Consider the following 20500-nt stretch of genomic DNA (forward strand, 5'->3'; position numbering starts at 1 on the left):
TTTGGGATCATATTTTCTATTCCGCTATTTAATCAAAAACCTTTGGGGATCAGTTAAATTGGGGGATAGTCTGTGTTGGTACGTGTGAGAGAGATCCACCTTTCCAAGTTGTTGGGGTTCATCTCATACTTCTGAAGGTTTGAGGGTGCTGCCTGTTCCATACTCCCCCTACTCCTAGCCTTTTAGGGGTACAAACAATAGTAATTGGGGCCTAGTGTGGTTGTGTACGTGTGATATACATACACTTTTTTGGGATCATATTTTCTATTCCGCTATTTAATCAAAAACCTTTGGGGATCAGTTAAATTGGGGGATAGTCTGTGTTGGTACGTGTGAGAGAGATCCACCTTTCCAAGTTGTTGGGGTTCATCTCATACTTCTGAAGGTTTGAGGGTGCTGCCTGTTCCATACTCCCCCTACTCCTAGCCTTTTAGGGGTACAAACAATAGTAATTGGGGCCTAGTGTGGTTGTGTACGTGTGATATACATACACTTTTTTGGGATCATATTTTCTATTCCGCTATTTAATCAAAAACCTTTGGGGATCAGTTAAATTGGGGGATAGTCTGTGTTGGTACGTGTGAGAGAGATCCACCTTTCCAAGTTGTTGGGGTTCATCTCATACTTCTGAAGGTTTGAGGGTGCTGCCTGTTCCATACTCCCCCTACTCCTAGCCTTTTAGGGGTACAAACAATAGTAATTGGGGCCTAGTGTGGTTGTGTACGTGTGATATACATACACTTTTTTGGGATCATATTTTCTATTCCGCTATTTAATCAAAAACCTTTGGGGATCAGTTAAATTGGGGGATAGTCTGTGTTGGTACGTGTGAGAGAGATCCACCTTTCCAAGTTGTTGGGGTTCATCTCATACTTCTGAAGGTTTGAGGGTGCTGCCTGTTCCATACCCCCCCTACTCCTAGCCTTTTAGGGGTACAAACAATAGTAATTGGGGCCTAGTGTGGTTGTGTACGTGTGATATACATACACTTTTTTGGGATCATATTTTCTATTCCGCTATTTAATCAAAAACCTTTGGGGATCAGTTAAATTGGGGGATAGTCTGTGTTGGTACGTGTGAGAGAGATCCACCTTTCCAAGTTGTTGGGGTTCATCTCATACTTCTGAAGGTTTGAGGGTGCTGCCTGTTCCATACCCCCCCTACTCCTAGCCTTTTAGGGGTACAAACAATAGTAATTGGGGCCTAGTGTGGTTGTGTACGTGTGATATACATACACTTTTTTGGGATCATATTTTCTATTCCGCTATTTAATCAAAAACCTTTGGGGATCAGTTAAATTGGGGGATAGTCTGTGTTGGTACGTGTGAGAGAGATCTACCTTTCCAAGTTGTTGGGGTTCATCTCATACTTCTGAAGGTTTGAGGGTGCTGCCTGTTCCATACTCCCCCTACTCCTAGCCTTTTAGGGGTACAAACAATAGTAATTGGGGCCTAGTGTGGTTGTGTACGTGTGATATACATACACTTTTTTGGGATCATATTTTCTATTCCGCTATTTAATCAAAAACCTTTGGGGATCAGTTAAATTGGGGGATAGTCTGTGTTGGTACGTGTGAGAGAGATCCACCTTTCCAAGTTGTTGGGGTTCATCTCATACTTCTGAAGGTTTGAGGGTGCTGCCTGTTCCATACCCCCCCTACTCCTAGCCTTTTAGGGGTACAAACAATAGTAATTGGGGCCTAGTGTGGTTGTGTACGTGTGATATACATACACTTTTTTGGGATCATATTTTCTATTCCGCTATTTAATCAAAAACCTTTGGGGATCAGTTAAATTGGGGGATAGTCTGTGTTGGTACGTGTGAGAGAGATCCACCTTTCCAAGTTGTTGGGGTTCATCTCATACTTCTGAAGGTTTGAGGGTGCTGCCTGTTCCATACCCCCCCTACTCCTAGCCTTTTAGGGGTACAAACAATAGTAATTGGGGCCTAGTGTGGTTGTGTACGTGTGATATACATACACTTTTTTGGGATCATATTTTCTATTCCGCTATTTAATCAAAAACCTTTGGGGATCAGTTAAATTGGGGGATAGTCTGTGTTGGTACGTGTGAGAGAGATCCACCTTTCCAAGTTGTTGGGGTTCATCTCATACTTCTGAAGGTTTGAGGGTGCTGCCTGTTCCATACCCCCCCTACTCCTCATCTAGCCTTTTAGGGGTACAAACAATAGTAATTGGGGCCTAGTGTGGTTGTGTACGTGCGAGATACATACACTTTTTTTGATCATATTTCCTATTCCGCTATTCAATAAAAACCTTTGAGGATCAATTGAATTGCGGGATAGTCTGTGTCGGTACGTGTGAGAGAGATCCACCTTTCCAAGTTGTTGGGGTTCATCTCATACTTCTGAAGGTTTGAGGGTGCTGCCTGTTCCATACCCCCCCTACTCCTCATCTAGCCTTTTAGGGGTACAAACAATAGTAATTGGGGCCTAGTGTGGTTGTGTACGTGCGAGATACATACACTTTTTTTGATCATATTTCCTATTCCGCTATTCAATAAAAACCTTTGAGGATCAATTGAATTGCGGGATAGTCTGTGTCGGTACGTGTGAGAGAGATCCACCTTTCCAAGTTGTTGGGGTTCATCTCATACTTCTGAAGGTTTGAGGGTGCTGCCTGTTCCATACCCCCCCTACTCCTCATCTAGCCTTTTAGGGGTACAAACAATAGTAATTGGGGCCTAGTGTGGTTGTGTACGTGCGAGATACATACACTTTTTTTGATCATATTTCCTATTCCGCTATTCAATAAAAACCTTTGAGGATCAATTGAATTGCGGGATAGTCTGTGTCGGTACGTGTGAGAGAGATCCACCTTTCCAAGTTGTTGGGGTTCATCTCATACTTCTGAAGGTTTGAGGGTGCTGCCTGTTCCATACCCCCCCTACTCCTCATCTAGCCTTTTAGGGGTACAAACAATAGTAATTGGGGCCTAGTGTGGTTGTGTACGTGCGAGATACATACACTTTTTTTGATCATATTTCCTATTCCGCTATTCAATAAAAACCTTTGAGGATCAATTGAATTGCGGGATAGTCTGTGTCGGTACGTGTGAGAGAGATCCACCTTTCCAAGTTGTTGGGGTTCATCTCATACTTCTGAAGGTTTGAGGGTGCTGCCTGTTCCATACCCCCCCACTCCTCATCTAGCCTTTTAGGGGTACAAACAATAGTAATTGGGGCCTAGTGTGGTTGTGTACGTGCGAGATACATACACTTTTTTTGATCATATTTCCTATTCCGCTATTCAATAAAAACCTTTGAGGATCAATTGAATTGCGGGATAGTCTGTGTCGGTACGTGTGAGAGAGATCCACCTTTCCAAGTTGTTGGGGTTCATCTCATACTTCTGAAGGTTTGAGGGTGCTGCCTGTTCCATACCCCCCCTACTCCTCATCTAGCCTTTTAGGGGTACAAACAATAGTAATTGGGGCCTAGTGTGGTTGTGTACGTGTGATATACATACACTTTTTTTGGATCATATTTTCTATTCCGCTATTCAATAAAAACCTTTCTAGGGCAAGATCTTAAATTACAGAAATATGAGGAGACCGTCAAATAAGGGCCGTGGCCTGGGTCGTGGTGCTGCTGGTAGAGCTCCTGTTGCAAGGAGAGGACATGGTCGATCTGTGCCAGCTACACGCACAAGTGAAACACCTTCCTCAAGTGTGAGTAGGCGACAGAACCTGCATCAGTATTTGGTAGGGCATCAAACGCCCCTAGAAGTGATGAGGCCAGAACAAGTTGAGGCGATAGTAGATTGGTTTGCTGCTGACAGTGCCTCCAGTTCCTTCACATTGTCTCCCACCCAGTCTACTGCAGAAAGGTCAGAGTTGGCACCTGCAGCCAATGTCCAACCGTCTTTCACCTCACCCCCTTGCAAATCAGGCCAGCAGTCTGAGCCCCAAGCCATACAGCAGTCTCTTATTCTTTTTGAGGACTCTGTCAGCAGGGTTTCCCAGGGCCATCCACCTAGCCCTGCCCCAGAAGTGGAAGAGATTGAGTGCAGCGATGCCCAACCACTTATTTCTCAAGATGAGTACATGCAAGGATCATCGCAGCACGTCTCCGATGATGACGAAACGCAGGTGCCAACTGCTGCGGCGTTCAGCATTGTGGAGACCGACAAGGAGGGCAGGGGTGAAGACTGGGTGGAAGATGATGTGGAGGACGATGAGGTCCTCGACCCCACATGGAATGAACGTCATGCAGGTGAACTGAGTAGTTTGGAGGAAGAGGCGGTGGTCGCACAGAGCCACCAGCACAGCAGAAGAGGGAGCAGGGTGCAGAAGCGGAGCGGCCGTGCCCTAGACACTACGCCCGCTACTGCCCAACGCAGCAAGGGAACGAGCGCACCAAAGTCAGCTCAAAGGAGTTCTCTAGCGTGGAAGTTCTTTAGAAAATGTGCTGATGACAGGACACGAGTGGTTTGCACCCTGTGCAATCAGAGCTTGAAGCGAGGCATGAACCTTCTCAACCTGAGCACAACCTGCATGATCAGGCATCTAAGTGCAAAGCACGAGCTGCAGTGGAGTACACACCTTCAAAACCAAGAAACGTCTCTGGCTCATCCTGCTTCCTCTTCTGCTGCAGTCTCGGCCGCTCCAGCCACATCTGTAGTGATACCGGCACCTGCCACCCCGCAAACAGACGATCTGTCAGCAACACCACCACCTGGGTCACCAACAACCATCTCCACAATGTCCCGTGGAAGCGTTCAGCTTTCCATCTCCCAAACACTTGAGAGGAAGAGGAAGTACCCCCCTACCCACCCGCGATCCCTGGCCCTGAATGCCAGCATTTCAAAATTATTGGCCTTTGAAATGCTGTCATTCCGTCTGGTGGAGACGCACAGTTTTAAAAACCTTATGTCGGTGGCTGTCCCACAGTACGTCGTGCCCAGCCGCCACTACTTTTCCAGGCAAGCCATCCCTTCCCTGCACAACCAAGTGGGGGAAAAAATCAGGTGTGCACTGCGCAACGCCATCTGTGCCAAGGTCCACCTAACTACGGATACGTGGACCAGTAAGCACGGTCAGGGGCGTTATATCTCCCTAACGGCACACTGGGTAAATGCAGTGGCGGATGGGCCTGAGGCGGATAGCAATTTGGCGCATGTCCTTCCACCACCGAGGATTGCAGGGCGCTTCAGTTTGCCTCCTGTTCCTAACTCCTCCTACTCCGCTTCCTCATCCTCTACCGCCTCCTCATCCGGACAGCGTAACACCTTCACCACCAACTTCAGCACGGCCAGGGGTAAACGACAGCAGGCAGTTTTACAACTTGCCTGTTTGGGGGACAAACCACACACCGCGCAGGAGTTGTGGAGGAGCATGGAACAGCAGACAAATGAGTGGTTGCTGCCAGCGAGCCTCAAGCCCGGCCTGGTGGTGTGCGATAACGGGCGAAATCTCATAGCAGCTCTGGGCCTAGCCGGTTTGACGCACATCCCTTGCCTGGCGCATGTGCTGAATTTGGTGGTGCAGAGGTTCCTTAAAAACTACCCCGATATGTCAGAGCTGCTGCAGAAAGTGCGGGCCGTTTGTGCGCACTTTCGGCGTTCTCACCCTGCTGCTGCTCGCCTGGCAGCGCTGCAGCGTAACTTCGGCCTTCCCGCTCACCGCCTCATATGTGACGTGCCCACAAGGTGGAACTCCACCTTGCACATGCTGGAAAGACTGTGCGAGCAGCAGCAGGCCATAGTGGAGTTTCAGCTGCAGCACGCACGCGTGAGTCGCTCTGCGGAACAGCACCACTTCACCACCAATAACTGGGCCTCCATGCGAGACCTGTGTGCCTTGTTGCGCTGTTTTGAGTACTCCACCAACATGGCCAGTGGCAATGACGCCGTTCTCAGCTTAACTATCCCACTTCTATGCCTCCTTGAAAAAACAATTCGGGCGATGATGGAAGAGGATGTGGCACAGGATGAGGAGGAGGAGGAGGATGAAGAGGTAACATTTCCAAGGCTTTCAGGGCAGTCATTCGCAAGGGGCTCCGAGGGTGGGTTCCTGCACACGCAAACGCCAGGGACGCAATTGTCCAGCAGGGGCACAGTTCTGGAGGATGAGGAGGATGAGGAGGAGGAGGAGCTGGAGGAGGAGATGGAACCATGTTCACAGCAGGGTGGCACCCAGGCCAGCTCATGGCCATCACTGGTGCGTGGCTGGGGGGATACAGAGGACACGGACCATACACCTCCCACAGAGGACAGCCTTTCGTTGCCTCTGGGCAGCCTGGCACACATGAGCGATTACATGCTGCAGTGTCTCCACAACGACCGCCGAGTTGCCCACATTCTAACTTGTGCTGATTACTGGGTGGCCACGCTGCTGGATCCCCGTTACAAGGACAACGTACCGTCCTTAATTCACTCACTGGAGCGCGATCGCAAGATGCGCGAGTACAAGCGCACGCTGGTAGACGCCATGCTGCTGGCATTCCCATCTGACAGCGGGGCCACAGTGGAAGCACAAGGCAGAGGAGGAGGAGGAGGAGGTCGCCAACGCAACCAGGGCACCGCCAGCACCTCAGAAGGCAGGGTTAGCATGGCCAAAATGTGGAAAAGCTTTGTCAGCACGCCACAACAAACAGCAGCACCAGCAGCTCAGATGGAACGTCTTAGCAGGAGGCAGCATTTTACCAACATGGTGGAGCAGTATGTGTGCACACGCCTACATGTAGTGAATGACGGGTCTGCCCCCTTCAACTTCTGGGTCTCCAAATTGGGCACATGGCCTGAGCTTGCCCTTTACGCCTTGGAGGTGCTGGCGTGCCCTGCAGCCAGTGTATTATCTGAACGGGTATTTAGCACGGCTGGGGGCGTTATAACAGACAAGCGCAGCCGCCTGTCCAGAGACAATGTGGACAAGCTCACGTTCATTAAAATGAACCAGGCATGGATCCCACGGGACTTTTCCGTACCTTATGCAGAATAGCAATGGATACCGACCTTACCCACCCATTGTTCCATTTTTGCTCTTTCTCACTCTTTTGGGGTGTACCCTCATTTAAAATTTGTGAAAAGAAGCAGTGTTGGCTACCTCGTCCTCCTCCTCAGGGCCAGATTAATGTAGGGGCTATTGGAGCTGCAGCTCCAGGCCCCTACCTTTTATATAGGCCCCGGGTTGGCCATATTCACTGTTACCGCTCTTCTGTCACTTGTAAACACAGAAGTCTGGCTTCTATGCTCGCTTCCCCAGGCAGCACCCTCAGAACCTCCCCACACAGCGTGAAGGCCGGACAAGGAGGGACAGTTGGCGATGCATGGATGTGTTTATGGGCTTCAGAGACAGCATCCCATGTTGAATTAGGCATGCATGGCTGCACCCTTCCTCCTCTGGGTGCATGGCAAGGCACGGCCCTAAGGCCCTTCAAAATCCTCAGCACCAAGCCCATGATGCTGTTAATCCGGCCCTGGTCCTCCTCCACCGCCGCTTCCACCTACACCGCCCATAGGTGTGCGCAGCCTATTGCATTAAGGTGTGCACCCCAAAGTTGAAATACACATGCATGTGTTTGCCAGCAGGGAGAGTAATGTATCGGGGCCATGTACCTGTAGGCAAGGAGAAATAGAGCAGAGCAGGTCCCAGGGAGATCTTTCCCATCTCCTCACTGGCAATGCTATGTGCCCTAGGTGATTAGGGTGTGCCCAGGCACACCCAGCACACCCTGTGCGCACGCCTATGTCACCGCCACATCCACCACCACCTCAACCTCCCTCCTACTCCATATGGGCCTCGTCCTTCAGAGATGAAGAAGAACATTGTTTTATTTTTCTGTTTTTTTTTGTTGTTTTAAGTTATTTCCCTATCCACATTTGTTTGCAGAGCACTTGCCATGCTCTTAATTACGTTTTGCTGCCATTTGCAGCACTCTAGCCCTTTCCTTTGGTGTTTTAGAGCCATTTTAGTGCCTTAAAGTTCGGGTCCCCATTGACTTCAATGGGGTTCGGTGTCCGGGAAAAGTTCGGTAAAAGTCCGGGACACGGACCCGGACTTTTTTTTAAAGTTCGGCCGAACCCGTCGAACACGGACATCTAGGTGTCCGCTCAACCCTAATCAACAGTACTTCCATCAAACCCATGCTTATATCGGACCATCACCCAATTACACTAAAATAACTCTCCCGAACACTAATCAATTCATTAAAACTTGGAGACTAGATCCCACATTACTAGCTGATCCTAAGAATACAGAAAAAATCTCCACCCAAATCTTAGAATTCTTCTAACTTAATGATACCCCAGACTCCTGCCCTCTTTCACAATGGCAATCCCACAAATGCAACCTCAGGTGATTATTCCTCAAGCTATCAGCACAACGTAAGAGAGTCCATCAAAATTATATCAACCCTTTATTAAAAAAAATAAGCTCCCTAGAAACCCTACATAAGAAATCAAAAGCCCAATTCACTCTTTCTGAATTAGAAGAAACACGACAATTGTTGAGAAACTAATTTAACAAAAAATTCAGAAAAAGATTCACCTTATCCCAAAAATTATTCAATGAATTCAGCAACAAAAGTAGCAAATACTTAGCAAGAGCCATAGCCATAGCCTCCAAAAGAAGTACACATAAAGTCCATTCCCTAACCTCAACACAAGGTGGGAAGCTCAGTGCAAACGAAGACATAGCAAATTAATTTGCTAAGTATTATACTAAGCTGTATAACCTGAACGACCCTTCCAATCAGAATACACCTCCTCCGGACAAAAAACAAATGTTTAAGGACTTTCTAAATACCAACAGCTTACTTGCTCTCTCATCGGACCAAGCTGGAGACATTGACGGACCTCTTACAATTGATGAATTCAATACAGTCATTAAACAGATGAAACTGGGTAAAAGCCCAGGGCCTGATGGCCTAGCTTTGGTTTACTACAAAACTTTTGCAAACATTCTGGCAGACCCTTTTCTCAGGGCCTTCAATTCCCTTGCTTCATCCAAATACAATAACCCATCCCTATTAGAAGCACACATCACTGTGATCCCAAAACCGGGAAAAGATAACTCCCAACCATCTAACTTCAGACCCATATCTCTACTCAACGTAGACCTAAAAATCTACGCAAAGATCTTAGCAAATAGGCTACATCCCTTCATCCCTTCTCGCTTATCCCCCGACCAAGTAGGCTTTATCCCAGGGAGAGAAGCAAGGGATAACACTATAAAAGCGATCAATATTCACCACTATCTGACCTCACATAGAAAACCTGGCTTTTTCTATCCTTAGATGCGGAGAAAGCGTTTGACAGGCTGGCGTGGGACTACCTAGAAGCGGTCCTTATTAATCTGGGTCTGGGTCCCAGACTTCTAAACTTCATACTAGCTCTATATCATAATCCCTCTGCCAGAGTTAGAGTAAATGGCCTCCTGTCAAGTGCCTTCCCCATCACAAAAGGAACGAGACAAGGCTGCCCTTTGTCCCCCCCCCTGCTATTTATTCTAACATTAGAACCACTATTGAATTCCATTCGTGCAAACGACAACATCCAGGGGGTCGATATTGAGGGCAATCACTATAAAGTCGCAGCTTTCGCTGATGATATCCTTCTTTTCCTCTCCAACCCTCACATTTCTATCCCCCACCTCCTACAAACACTCAAAACATACCGTGACCTTTCAAACCTTAAAATAAACTATTCGAAATCCCAAGCCCTTAACATAACTCTCACCAATCACCTAGTTAAGAATTGCGAAAGGAACTTTCCCTTCAAATGGACCTCCGACTCCATTACATATTTAGGAATCCAACTTCCCAAACGACTCTCAACACTATTTGAATTAAATTATGTTCCCCTTCTGAAAAAAATTGACCAAGACCTAACCTCTTGGCAAAAAGCCAATTTTTCATGGTTTGGTAGAGCTGCAATTTTTAAGATGGATATTTTTCCTAGATTTCTTTATCTCTTCCAAACCCTCCCAATACATATACCGATAACATTCTTTAAGCAAATCCATTCCCAATGCAGAACCTTCATATGGGACCGCAGGCCTCCCAGAATCAATTTCACCCAACTCACAAAACCTAAACTAAAAGGAGGCTTGGGTATCCCTGATTTACAGAAATATGCATATGCTTACCACCTACAGCGTATTGTGGAATGGAACACCCAGAGCAGGGAGAAAGACTGAGTGCCACTAGAAAACTTTTTCTCTCACTCTCCCTTAGCAACTCTACCATGGTGTGCTTTTGAATCGATACCCCCAGACACGCTTAAACATCCCCTAATAGGTCCTACCCTAAAATGTTTCCATCATATTTACAAAACTCAAAACATCACCTCCATCCCGGGCCCCCTCTCTCCCATTTTACACAACCCACACTTCCCGCCAGGTCATAAAAACTCCCGCTTCGCTCACAACTCTTTCAACGATCACACTAGAATTATACACTTTCTTAACCAAGGGAAGATACGCCCATAGGAGAAGTTGATTTCCCTCCCACACTTTTCAGAGATCCCTTTCTGGAACTATGTCCAAATCAGAAACTTTGTGCTTCATAGCCTGAAAAACAACATTAAACCCATAAAATTGTCATCTTTTGAAGAATTATGTCTTGAGCCAGACCACAAACCCCACCTGATATCGAAATTGTACTCTACTCTCTGGGTAAGTACAAACCCAGGGGAAAGCCTTTTTTGCGAAGCTTGGTCAGCTGATCCACAGACCATTGTGTCAGATGCCCAGTGGTCGAGGATCTTTTATGCTGTCCACAAGGGGTCCGTCAATGTCTCCACCCAAGAGAATAACTTTAAACTTCTCTCACGATGGTATCGTACACCCTCTCTTCTTCACAGATGGAACAAAGACATCGATAACAAATGTTGGCGATGTCACGAAAATTACGGGGGTCTGCTTCACATCTGGTGGAAATGCCCCGCTATACAAATCTTTTGGAAACAAGCACATGACATAATCCGTGAAATAACTTGCAACACATTACCATTCTCACCACTTACATACCTATTCCATCTACAACCTTATGCCATTAGAAAATACTGTAAATCCCTAAGTATGTTCCTAGTCAATGCAGCTAAGCTTTGCATACCAAGACACTGGGGCACCTCTCAAGTCCCCTCCCTAAAGAGCTGGCTCATCCAAATTGACAAACTTGCGGAGATGGAAGAGCTCATAGTTACTCACATGATTCACCAATCAAATATGCCTTAACCTGGGATCCCTGGAATAAATTCTGAAATTCCAACACTTACACTTCAATTATGAAATAAAGACTTCCATTCCAATTAAAGTACAGTAACCTTCAGCCTTCAATCTAAACACTCCACCTAGACGCCACTTCCCTTATCATCGTTTATACATTCGCCTTCTCACAATGAGTCACTACTTCCATTATCCTTTCTCCCTCCTCCCCCCCCCCACCCTCACTTTAACCCTTCTCAACCCCACCTCAATTCTATTTCTCCTCATTCCTTGGGAAGAGTTGGTGCTGGTAACTAATTCTTCCCCTCTATCACCTTCAGTTAACCTTTACACAATCCACTCACACCATACGGGCGCTCGTCTTGATCTTTGAGACTGCATTCCGAATCCGTCTTCTTACAACAATTTGATGAGACAAGGACACTTCCTTTACCTGCGCCTAATCTCTTTTGTTACACATACTCCTTCAAAAATATTCTGAATTCTGTTTTACGGAACTTGTGTTTTAGCGCATTTTATGTTTGCATACCTGTTTTTTTTCTTCACTTATACCTTGAACACCGAGAATGTTGATCGGATTGTTCAACTGTTTGTATGACTTATTATCACCCTTTATGCATCAATAAAATGTTTTGGAAAAGAAGAATGGAAAATAACAGAATAGTATAGAAAAAAAACAACAGACTAGAGTGGAAAAGAATAGAGCGAATATAACCATCTTCCGAAATTCGAATTTTAAGTAGAACAAATTAAAACTTGAATAGAAAATAATAGATAAGAATAGAATAGAAAAAAATAGAAAAGAATAAAATAGAATAAACAAATATAAAAATAATAGAATTCAAAAAACAATTGAATAGAATAAAATTAAAATATTATAACCATTTTCCAAATAGAACCAATTCAAATTTGAATAGAATAGAAAAGAATAGATTTGAATATGAAGATGGTTATATTCTTTCTATTCTTTTCTGTTGTTTTTTTTCTATACTATTCTGTTTCTATTCTATTCTAATCTATTATTTTCCATTAAATTCAAATAGATTCTATTTCAATTTTGGGAAATGGTTTTATTCTTTCTCTTCTATTCTATTTTTTTAATTCTATTCTTTTCTATTCTATTATTTTCTATTCTACTCTGTTCTTTATTTTGTATTCTATTTTGTTCTGTTTTACCCTATTATATTCTACTCTTTTATTTTCTGATATATTCTTTTATATTCTATTATATTTTATACTATTCAATTCTACTCTTTTATCTTCTTATCTATTTTACAGTGTTTGAAAACTTGAAAACAATTTGAAAACTTTTTGAATTCAAAAACTTTTCGAATTTGAAAAATATTCAAAATTAATTTAAAAACAAATAAACAAAATGAATTCTGAAAATGAATTAAATGGTTTAAACTATTTTAACTAAATTCATTTATGCAAATATTGAATCGAAAGGAAACAAAATATTTTTTTTGTTCCCCACATGTCTAGTTGGCCCACCCTTTGCATCTACAACAGCTTCAACTCTCCTGGGAAGGAGGTTTAGGAGTGTGTCTATGGGAATATTTGACCATTCTTACAGAAGCACATTTGTGAGGTCAGGCGCTGATGAAGGCATGGCTCCCAGTCTCCGCTCTAATTCATCCCAAAGATGTTCTTTCGGGTTGAGGTCAGGACTCTGTGCAGGCCAGTCAAAATCCTCCACCCCAAACTCGCTCATCCTTGTCTTTATGGACCTTGCTTTGTGCACTGATGCGCAGTCATGTTGAAACAGGAAGGGACCATCCAGGGAATGTCAGCTCAGCTCAGCGTTATAGGAATTGTGCAGCGCAATTACCTTCATTCAATGGGCAGGCTACCGGTCTGAGAAATCTCCCCCTGACCCCCCTTCCACCTCCCCGCCACCGTGCCACCAACCCATTCCCTGAGCACACACTACTGCTCCGATCTGTTTGCCTCTCCATCCTTGTTTTCCGGCCTCAGAGTGTACCACGCTCTCTACCACTGGTCTTGTGATAACCAACTCCCCGCCCACCTGCTAGCCAAGCAAAGGAAGCAAACACAGTGGAGCGGGCAGCCTGGGTGGCCAGAGCCCAGGTGGCAGGGCCCCCTACATGTGTATGTGCTGTCCCCCGTAATGGTGGCCCTGGAAGCCTCGGTGTGAGTCAGAGGGTTTACTTTAGATCAGGCTGGAGGGCTCTACAGGTCGGGGCTTCTGAAACCCTCCCACACTTCTAGAAACTGCTGGTAATTTCTAGAAGAGGTGTGTAGGAAGAGAGGAGGCCTAGATTTGCATGTTTCAGGGGGTCTGGCCAATCCCCAGGTTGAAGGCTGGGTAGTATTGGTCAGACAGGCCCTTAAATATTATAGAGCATGGCAAGCAGGGGAGTTGGGTGGAAGATGGATGGGTGAGGTGCTGCCGTGTAGCCTAGGAGGGGTCCCCAGAGAAGGAGGGTACTGCCTTCAGGCTGGAGGTTGGAGGAAGGAGTAAAGCTGACCGAGGGAGCTCCACTGTCCTACAGTCCACCGGGGAAAAGGACAGTCTGCATAGTTTGGAGAGGAACCAGCCCAGCAGAAAGCCTGAAAGCAGTTCCATCCATAGTTGCAGGACAAGGATAGTGTGAGTACCTCTACAACCCCATGGCCTATAAGGGAGAAGTCTACTAGATGCAAGTTCTTGGCAATCTTCAGGGAACAGTCTAATGCTGACCCAATCCCTTGCCCAGGGATCAGATACCATAGCCTGATGGGCTGGTATTTTATTCACTAAAGGGACCAAGAGCTTCTACAAGTTGTCACTTTGCTAAAAAAAAAACATTCAGGGGACATCAAATTCATAGGAGGGGATTGCTTTGCTAAAGACTGTTGCTGTTCTGGCTTGTACACAGTCAAATATTTGTCATATTGCAGTGTGCTAAAGAAGGAAACTGTCCTTGTTTTGTTTTTCTTCAGTCAAGTTGGGCATCCCATAACCCTTTTACTCTATCCAAGTTAAAATACCTAATAAAACCTAAAAACAAGCCCATGGACTGTTTCTTGTGTCTGGATGCATGTTGGAAAATGCATGTTGCCTGGCTGTGCAGATTATAGGGGGACCCAAAACTCAGTGGCTCCTTAGGGGGTAGTGCTATACCAGCTACTTGCTAAATTGGACTGTTTTAGAGTGCAGGCTGGTGTCTGCTCTGTAACAGCATTGGCAAGCAGTGCCCTGCATTGTTACCTTTAACCTTTTGGATGTATCACAAAATGAAATGTAATTCAGTCCTTCTCAGAGCAGTGCATTGTGATGCGCTGAAGTGACATCCAAAGCTGTGCGATGTAAAGACATGCCTGCATTTTTCCACAACACACAGCATCCCTGCATTGTGATATGCATGGGGAACATAGAAATGAATTGTTTTCTATATGTCCTAGCAGCAGGGCTGAAATGGGAATAAAAACCAGCCCTCAAAATAATTTCATACCAGTACCAGTGGTGTAGCGTGGGTTGTTAGCACCCAAGGCAAGGCAAGGCAAGGCAAGGCAAGTAATTTGCGCCCCTAACCAGCAGACATTTAGCGTTTCTGGGTCCCTTCCACTCATACAGAATTAAAAACCCCTTATGGTACATTTTAGGATTTACCACTCATTCTCGTTGTTCTCCTTTCTTTCCCTTTTATTTCTTTCTATTATAATTTCTTGTTTTTTTTTCCATCTCTCTCTATATCCAGCGTTATTGTTCTTTCTCTTATTCTTTCTCTCCCTTTTTCTTTGTTCCTCCCCCACTTTTCCTCTCTCTTCCATGTATTCTCTCTTTTTATTCCTTTTCTTACTTCTTCTTGGAGGAGAGGCTCGGAGAGCCGCGCAGGCTCCAGGGACAGCCCAGCTGGGAGGCCACAGGCTCTAGGAAAAGCCCAGCTGGCCCCCCCTTCCCACTATCTAATACACTGCTGACCCCCCCCCCCCCTCCCCAATATCTAATACACTGCTGGTCCCCCCTCCCCACTATCTAATACACTGCTGACCCCCCTCCCCACTATCTAATACACTGCTGGTCCCCCCTCCCCACTATCTAATACAATGTTGACCCCCCTCATCACTATCTAATACACTGGTGACCCCCCTCCCCATTATCTAATACAGTGGTCCTCAACTCCGGCCCTCAGGGCCCACTAACAGGCCAGATTTTAAGTATTACCTTGGGGAGGTGCAGACTAGAGTACTGCAATCACTGAGCAGCAAATGATATCACCTGGGATGTATTTCAGTTATCTTGCAAACCTGGCCTGTTAGTGGGCCCTGTAGGCCAGGGTTGAGGACTGCTGATCTAATACACTGGTGACCCCCCTCCCCACTATCTAATACACTACTGACCCCCTCCCCATTATCTAATACACTGCTGACCCCCCTCCCCACTATCTAATACACTGCTGACCCCCTCCACTATCGAATACACTGCTGACCCCCCTCCCCACTGTCTAATACACTGAAGACCCCCCTACCCGCAATCAAATACACTGCAGACCCCCCTCCCCACTATCTATTACACTGCAGACCCCCTCCACACTATCTAATATACTGCTGACCCCCCCTCCCCGCTATCTAAAACACTGCTGACCCCCCTCCCTGCTATCTAATACACTGCTGACTCCCCCTCCCTCTTATCTAATACGCCGCTGACCCACCTCCCTGCTATCTAATACGCTGATGACCCCCCTCCCTGCTATCTAATACACTACTGATCCCCTTCCCGCTACCTAATACACTGCAGACCCCCCTTCCCACTATCTATTACACTTCAGACCCCCCTCCCTGCTATCTAATACACTGCAGACCCCCCTCCGCACTATCGAATACACAGCAGACCCCCCTCCCCGCTATCTAATACACTGCAGACTCCCCCTACCCGCTATCTAATACACTGCCTGCCCCCCTCCCCACTAGCTAATGCACTGCTGACTCCCCTCCCCGCTATCTAATACACGGCTGCCCCCCCCCCCGCTATCTAATACACTGCTGACTCCCCCTCCCCACTATCTAATACACTGCTGACCCCCCTCCCCGCTGTCTAATACATTGCTGACCTCCCCCCACTATCTAATACACTGCTGACCCTCCCCTCCCCACTATCTAATACACTGCTGACCCCCCCCCACAATACACTTCTGGCCCCCCTCCCCTTAATACACAGCTGAACCCCCCTCCCCCTAATACACTGCTGATCCCCCCTTCTTCTAATATACTACACTATAGCAGTGTTACCACTGTTGACACCATCCCTCTAATACACTGCTGACCCCACCTCCCCACTATCTAAATCATTGTTTACCCCCCTCCCCTTAATACACTTCTGGCCCCCTGCCCCCAACCCCTATCTAATACACTTCTGACCCCCTCCTCCCACCCCCCAATACACTGCTGACCCCCCCCAGCCCCCTCCCCCTAATACAATGCTGATCCCCCCCTCCCCTAATACAATGCTGATTCCCCCCTCCCCCTAATAAAATGCTGATCCCCCTCCCCCTAATACAATGTTGATTCCCCCCTCCCCCTAATACAATGTTGATCCCCCCCTTGGCCCCCTCCCCCAAATACAATGCTGTTCACCCCGGCCCCCTCCCTTTAATATAATGTTGACCCCCCTCCCCCTAATAAAATGCTGATCCCCCTCCCCTAATACAATGCCGATTCCCCCCTTCCCCTAATACTCTGCTGAACCCCCCCTCCCACCCCCCTAATACACTGCCGACCTCCCTGACTCCCTCCCCCTAATACAATGCGGATCCTCCCCCAATACAATGCTGATCCTCCCCCTAATACAATGCTGTTCCCCCCCGGCCCCCTCCTCCTAATACAATGCTGTTCCCCCAACCCCTTCCCCCTTGTAAAATGCTGTGCCCCCGTCCCCCTCTCCCTAATACAATGCTGCCCCCTCCCCCTTCCCCTATTACAATACTGTCCCCCCCGGCCCCCTCCCCCTAATACACTGCTGATCCCCCCCTCCCCCTAATACAATTCTGCCCCCCCCCCTGACTCCCTCCCCCTAATACAATGGCTGTTGGGGCGGGGGGGGGGACTGCAGTGTATTAGGGTGAGGGGGGGGGGGCAGATCAGCATTGTATTAGGAGGAGGGGGGCCCTAATACAATGCTGATTCCCCCCCAAATGCAATACACGAGTTCCCCCAAGCCTCTTTGCTGTTACCTGGCAGTCTGTCTACAACAGGGTAGCTCAGTCTCTGGTCAGTCAGGGATGCTGGTGTCTGTGCGGGAGGGAAGGGAGGGATCGGATGCCGCCTGTGAGTGTGAAGGAGATCCGCCGCTGCACAGCCGCCGCTCGCCGGGCAGGACAGACACCGGCAGCAGCCACATCTCAAAATGGCTCGAGGGCCAGCGGCCTACCTGGAAATTTCCCAGTATCCCGGTAGGCCAGTCCGGCCCTGCCTAGCAGTGATTAGTGCAGGATATGGCACATAGTGTAAACAAGCCACGGTGCTCCAGTAATCAAATTCGATAAAGGAAGGTTAGCATTTATTTTTAATTCTAGGGTTTTGCTTTAATTTTATGGTGTATATGAAGACTTAACGCAGAAATTCACTCTCTCAATCAACATTGACTATTTTTAATCCTTATGCTGCTAGCATTTGTAAATAGATATAATATATATAATAGGTATATAATTTTACTTTTTTTACATTTCTTCTGTTACTTCCTGGTTTTCATGCCTAGGCACATGATGTCATACATTCTATAAGTATGTTTATATATATATATATATATATATATATATATATATATATATATATTTTATTCATTTTCCAATATACAAAATACATACGCTTACTTTTACCCCTATTTCCCCTGTCCCACTTGCGTCTTAACCTCTTAAAGGTTCCTTCTTTCTCTATTCCTTCCCTCTGTTTTGTTTCAAATTCCCCTTAATTCAAAATTATGTACAGTATTTGTACTCCTAAACTCTATCCAACGTCTCCAGATGTTAATTAATTTTCCTATTTAATTTTTCCCATAGTAATACAGTTCTTCCATATTAAAGATAATATCTATCTTTTAAACCCAATCTCTCAACATTAGACTCTCTGGTACTTGCCGGGATTTTGGAATTAAAGATTTTGCTGTGTTTATTAGATGTGGTATCATCGTCTTTTTATATTACTTAATTGCCAGTTTAGTATTATGGAATAGATAGGTTTCAGGATTTTAGGCATCTCTACTTCTGTTATTCCCTGGATCTGTTGTATAATTTCTTCCCAGAATTCTTATATCTTTGGGCATTGGGGAGGGAGGGTTCTGAGCTCAGCCAATGCCTGAGCTAAGGGCAGAGAGATCCCAGGATGTAAATGCTACATGAATCATCTGCCCGTTCTCAAGATGGTTGTGACAGGCGTCACTTTGGTTGGAGTTAATTAACATGTTAAATATAACATTGTCTAGATGTGGATTCCCATTCACCTATTGTTTCTGTCCAGATGGCTAGATGATTAGTTCAGGTGAATTATATTTCTGTAAACAATTTCATCTGCATATGATAATGTATTCAGGCACCTGACCTGGTGGGGTAATCTGATCAGGAGGGAGATGTCCTCCTGTGTGGTATATATTGTGTGTGAGTTTGTTCAATAAATGTTCCAGATCTATACAAGCTATTCTTGGCTTGTTTTGTATAAGTGGGGGCTAGAATATCTGATATCTATGTTCAAGACTGAAGGAAGCGGTATTCTGACGGAAGCACACAATCGCATTGTGGGGTCACAGTTCCGTTACAATGGTCACTGCCAGAAATACCAGGATATGTTTTTCAAAATGAATTTTCAGCAAAATAAAGTATAGAGACATGGATGGATGGAGGAGTTTGCTTTGAATTTTAAAAATGAATTAAATAGCATTTTTGGTTTGTGGGGCTCAGATGCAGTAAAGTTCCATTTTAAAATACATTTAATAAAATATAAATAAATAAAAACATGTACAGGCAAAACAAAATTCCATAAAAGATTAAAGTCTTACTTACTCACTTAGAAGAGAATCTTCCTGGGCATTGGTCACTTTTCGCAATGCACCCATTGAGTGATGGATCCAGGAGTCACAGGGGAGCTTCTTTGGCCTAACACACTGCCATGTGTCACCACTAACTGGGTCTCGGTACTTGCACACATCCTTTCCTTTAATCTCCAGGTTACACTCCACCACCTCGCTGCTTCCATTATAGTAAAAATACCCATTAAAATACACCTTCAATGTAAAACAAAGTGCAGGCTTTAGACTATTTTGGTCCACATTTTTCAAAAAATGCTTTTAATTTTTAATGATCATAATTCACCTTTTCTGGGTAACTCTCCCTTTTCTTCTTTAAAATATCCACAGCTTCACTGGAGTGGATGAGTGTGATGTGGATTTGGGCTTCCCCTGTCCATGGAATCAAAAAGGTGGCCAGATAGCTGCCATTGCAATAGTCTTTTACTTGTCCGGTGACTCCAGCCTTCAAAGCTGGGTTATGCAACTTGACACTGAAGAAGTCTCCACCATACCCTTTTGGGTGACCATTATGATCCCGAGCTGTGATTACCACTTCTAGAGTTTTTCCAACCCTGTACGATTCTTGAGGATTCCACAGGTGGTATTCAGACATTTTGGGACTAGTCGAAAAATTGAAATGCTGCACAGCAGATGGAGGAGTCGGCCAGTCAATCAACTGGAGAAGTTCCTTAAAATTAGGATTAACAGTAGAAGAAGAGGTGGTTGGAGAGGTTGATTTGTGATACTGGTGCATCTTGGGAGAGGGTGGTTTGTATTTATCTGATGAATCTATTAGGAATCTGTAACAAAACTATCAGCATCATAAATTAACAAAAAGGCCAAACAAGAGAATTAAAAAAACTCCATGAATAAACAAACTAGCATAAGACTAAACATTAAAGTGGTTGTAACCCTGAAAAAAAAAATATTCTGCTCCTTTACAGCATGATACACAGCCTAGGGCTTATGCTTTGTCATTTGTCACTGTCTAAGCTGTAAAAAACCTGGCTGATCCTGCCAGTTCATGTGTCCCCTCTGTGTGCTGACCACAATAATCATGACATCTAAAACCCTGATTACTGTGGTCAGTTTACATGCCTCCTCTGTCATCCACTGCTTTCGTCTCTCCCCCTCACCCCCTCCCTCTCTGCCTGTTAGCTCCGTGTGTCTGTGTTAGCCATCTCCTCCCAGCCCCTCCAGCCGCTAGCTGTTTGAAATTACTAGGTGAAAAATCATGTAATTCCTTTGCATACATTTAAATCTCATGTGCTGTGTGTGTTATTTTTACAGCGCCGCGGGGCGCTCACGTGACC

General features: G+C 45.8%; 1 protein-coding gene across 1 annotated transcript in view; it reads right to left on the reverse strand.

Annotated features, from left to right (window-relative positions):
• LOC309553977 (NXPE family member 3-like) overlaps positions 1-19941 on the reverse strand; it is a gene marked incomplete at its 5' end in the record, with an annotated part of 49630 nt that extends 29689 nt beyond the window's left edge. Inside the window, 2 exons of the mRNA XM_082255496.1 lie at positions 19183-19403; positions 19492-19941. Coding sequence (XP_082111622.1) covers positions 19183-19403; positions 19492-19941 — 671 coding nt within the window. The remainder of the gene's footprint in view (positions 1-19182; positions 19404-19491) is intronic.
• Positions 19942-20500: the final 559 nt, after the last annotated feature.

The sequence above is a fragment of the Pelophylax lessonae genome (assembly GCF_965119305.1).
Source record: "Pelophylax lessonae genome assembly, chromosome: 4".
Taxonomy (NCBI): Eukaryota; Metazoa; Chordata; class Amphibia; order Anura; family Ranidae; genus Pelophylax; species Pelophylax lessonae.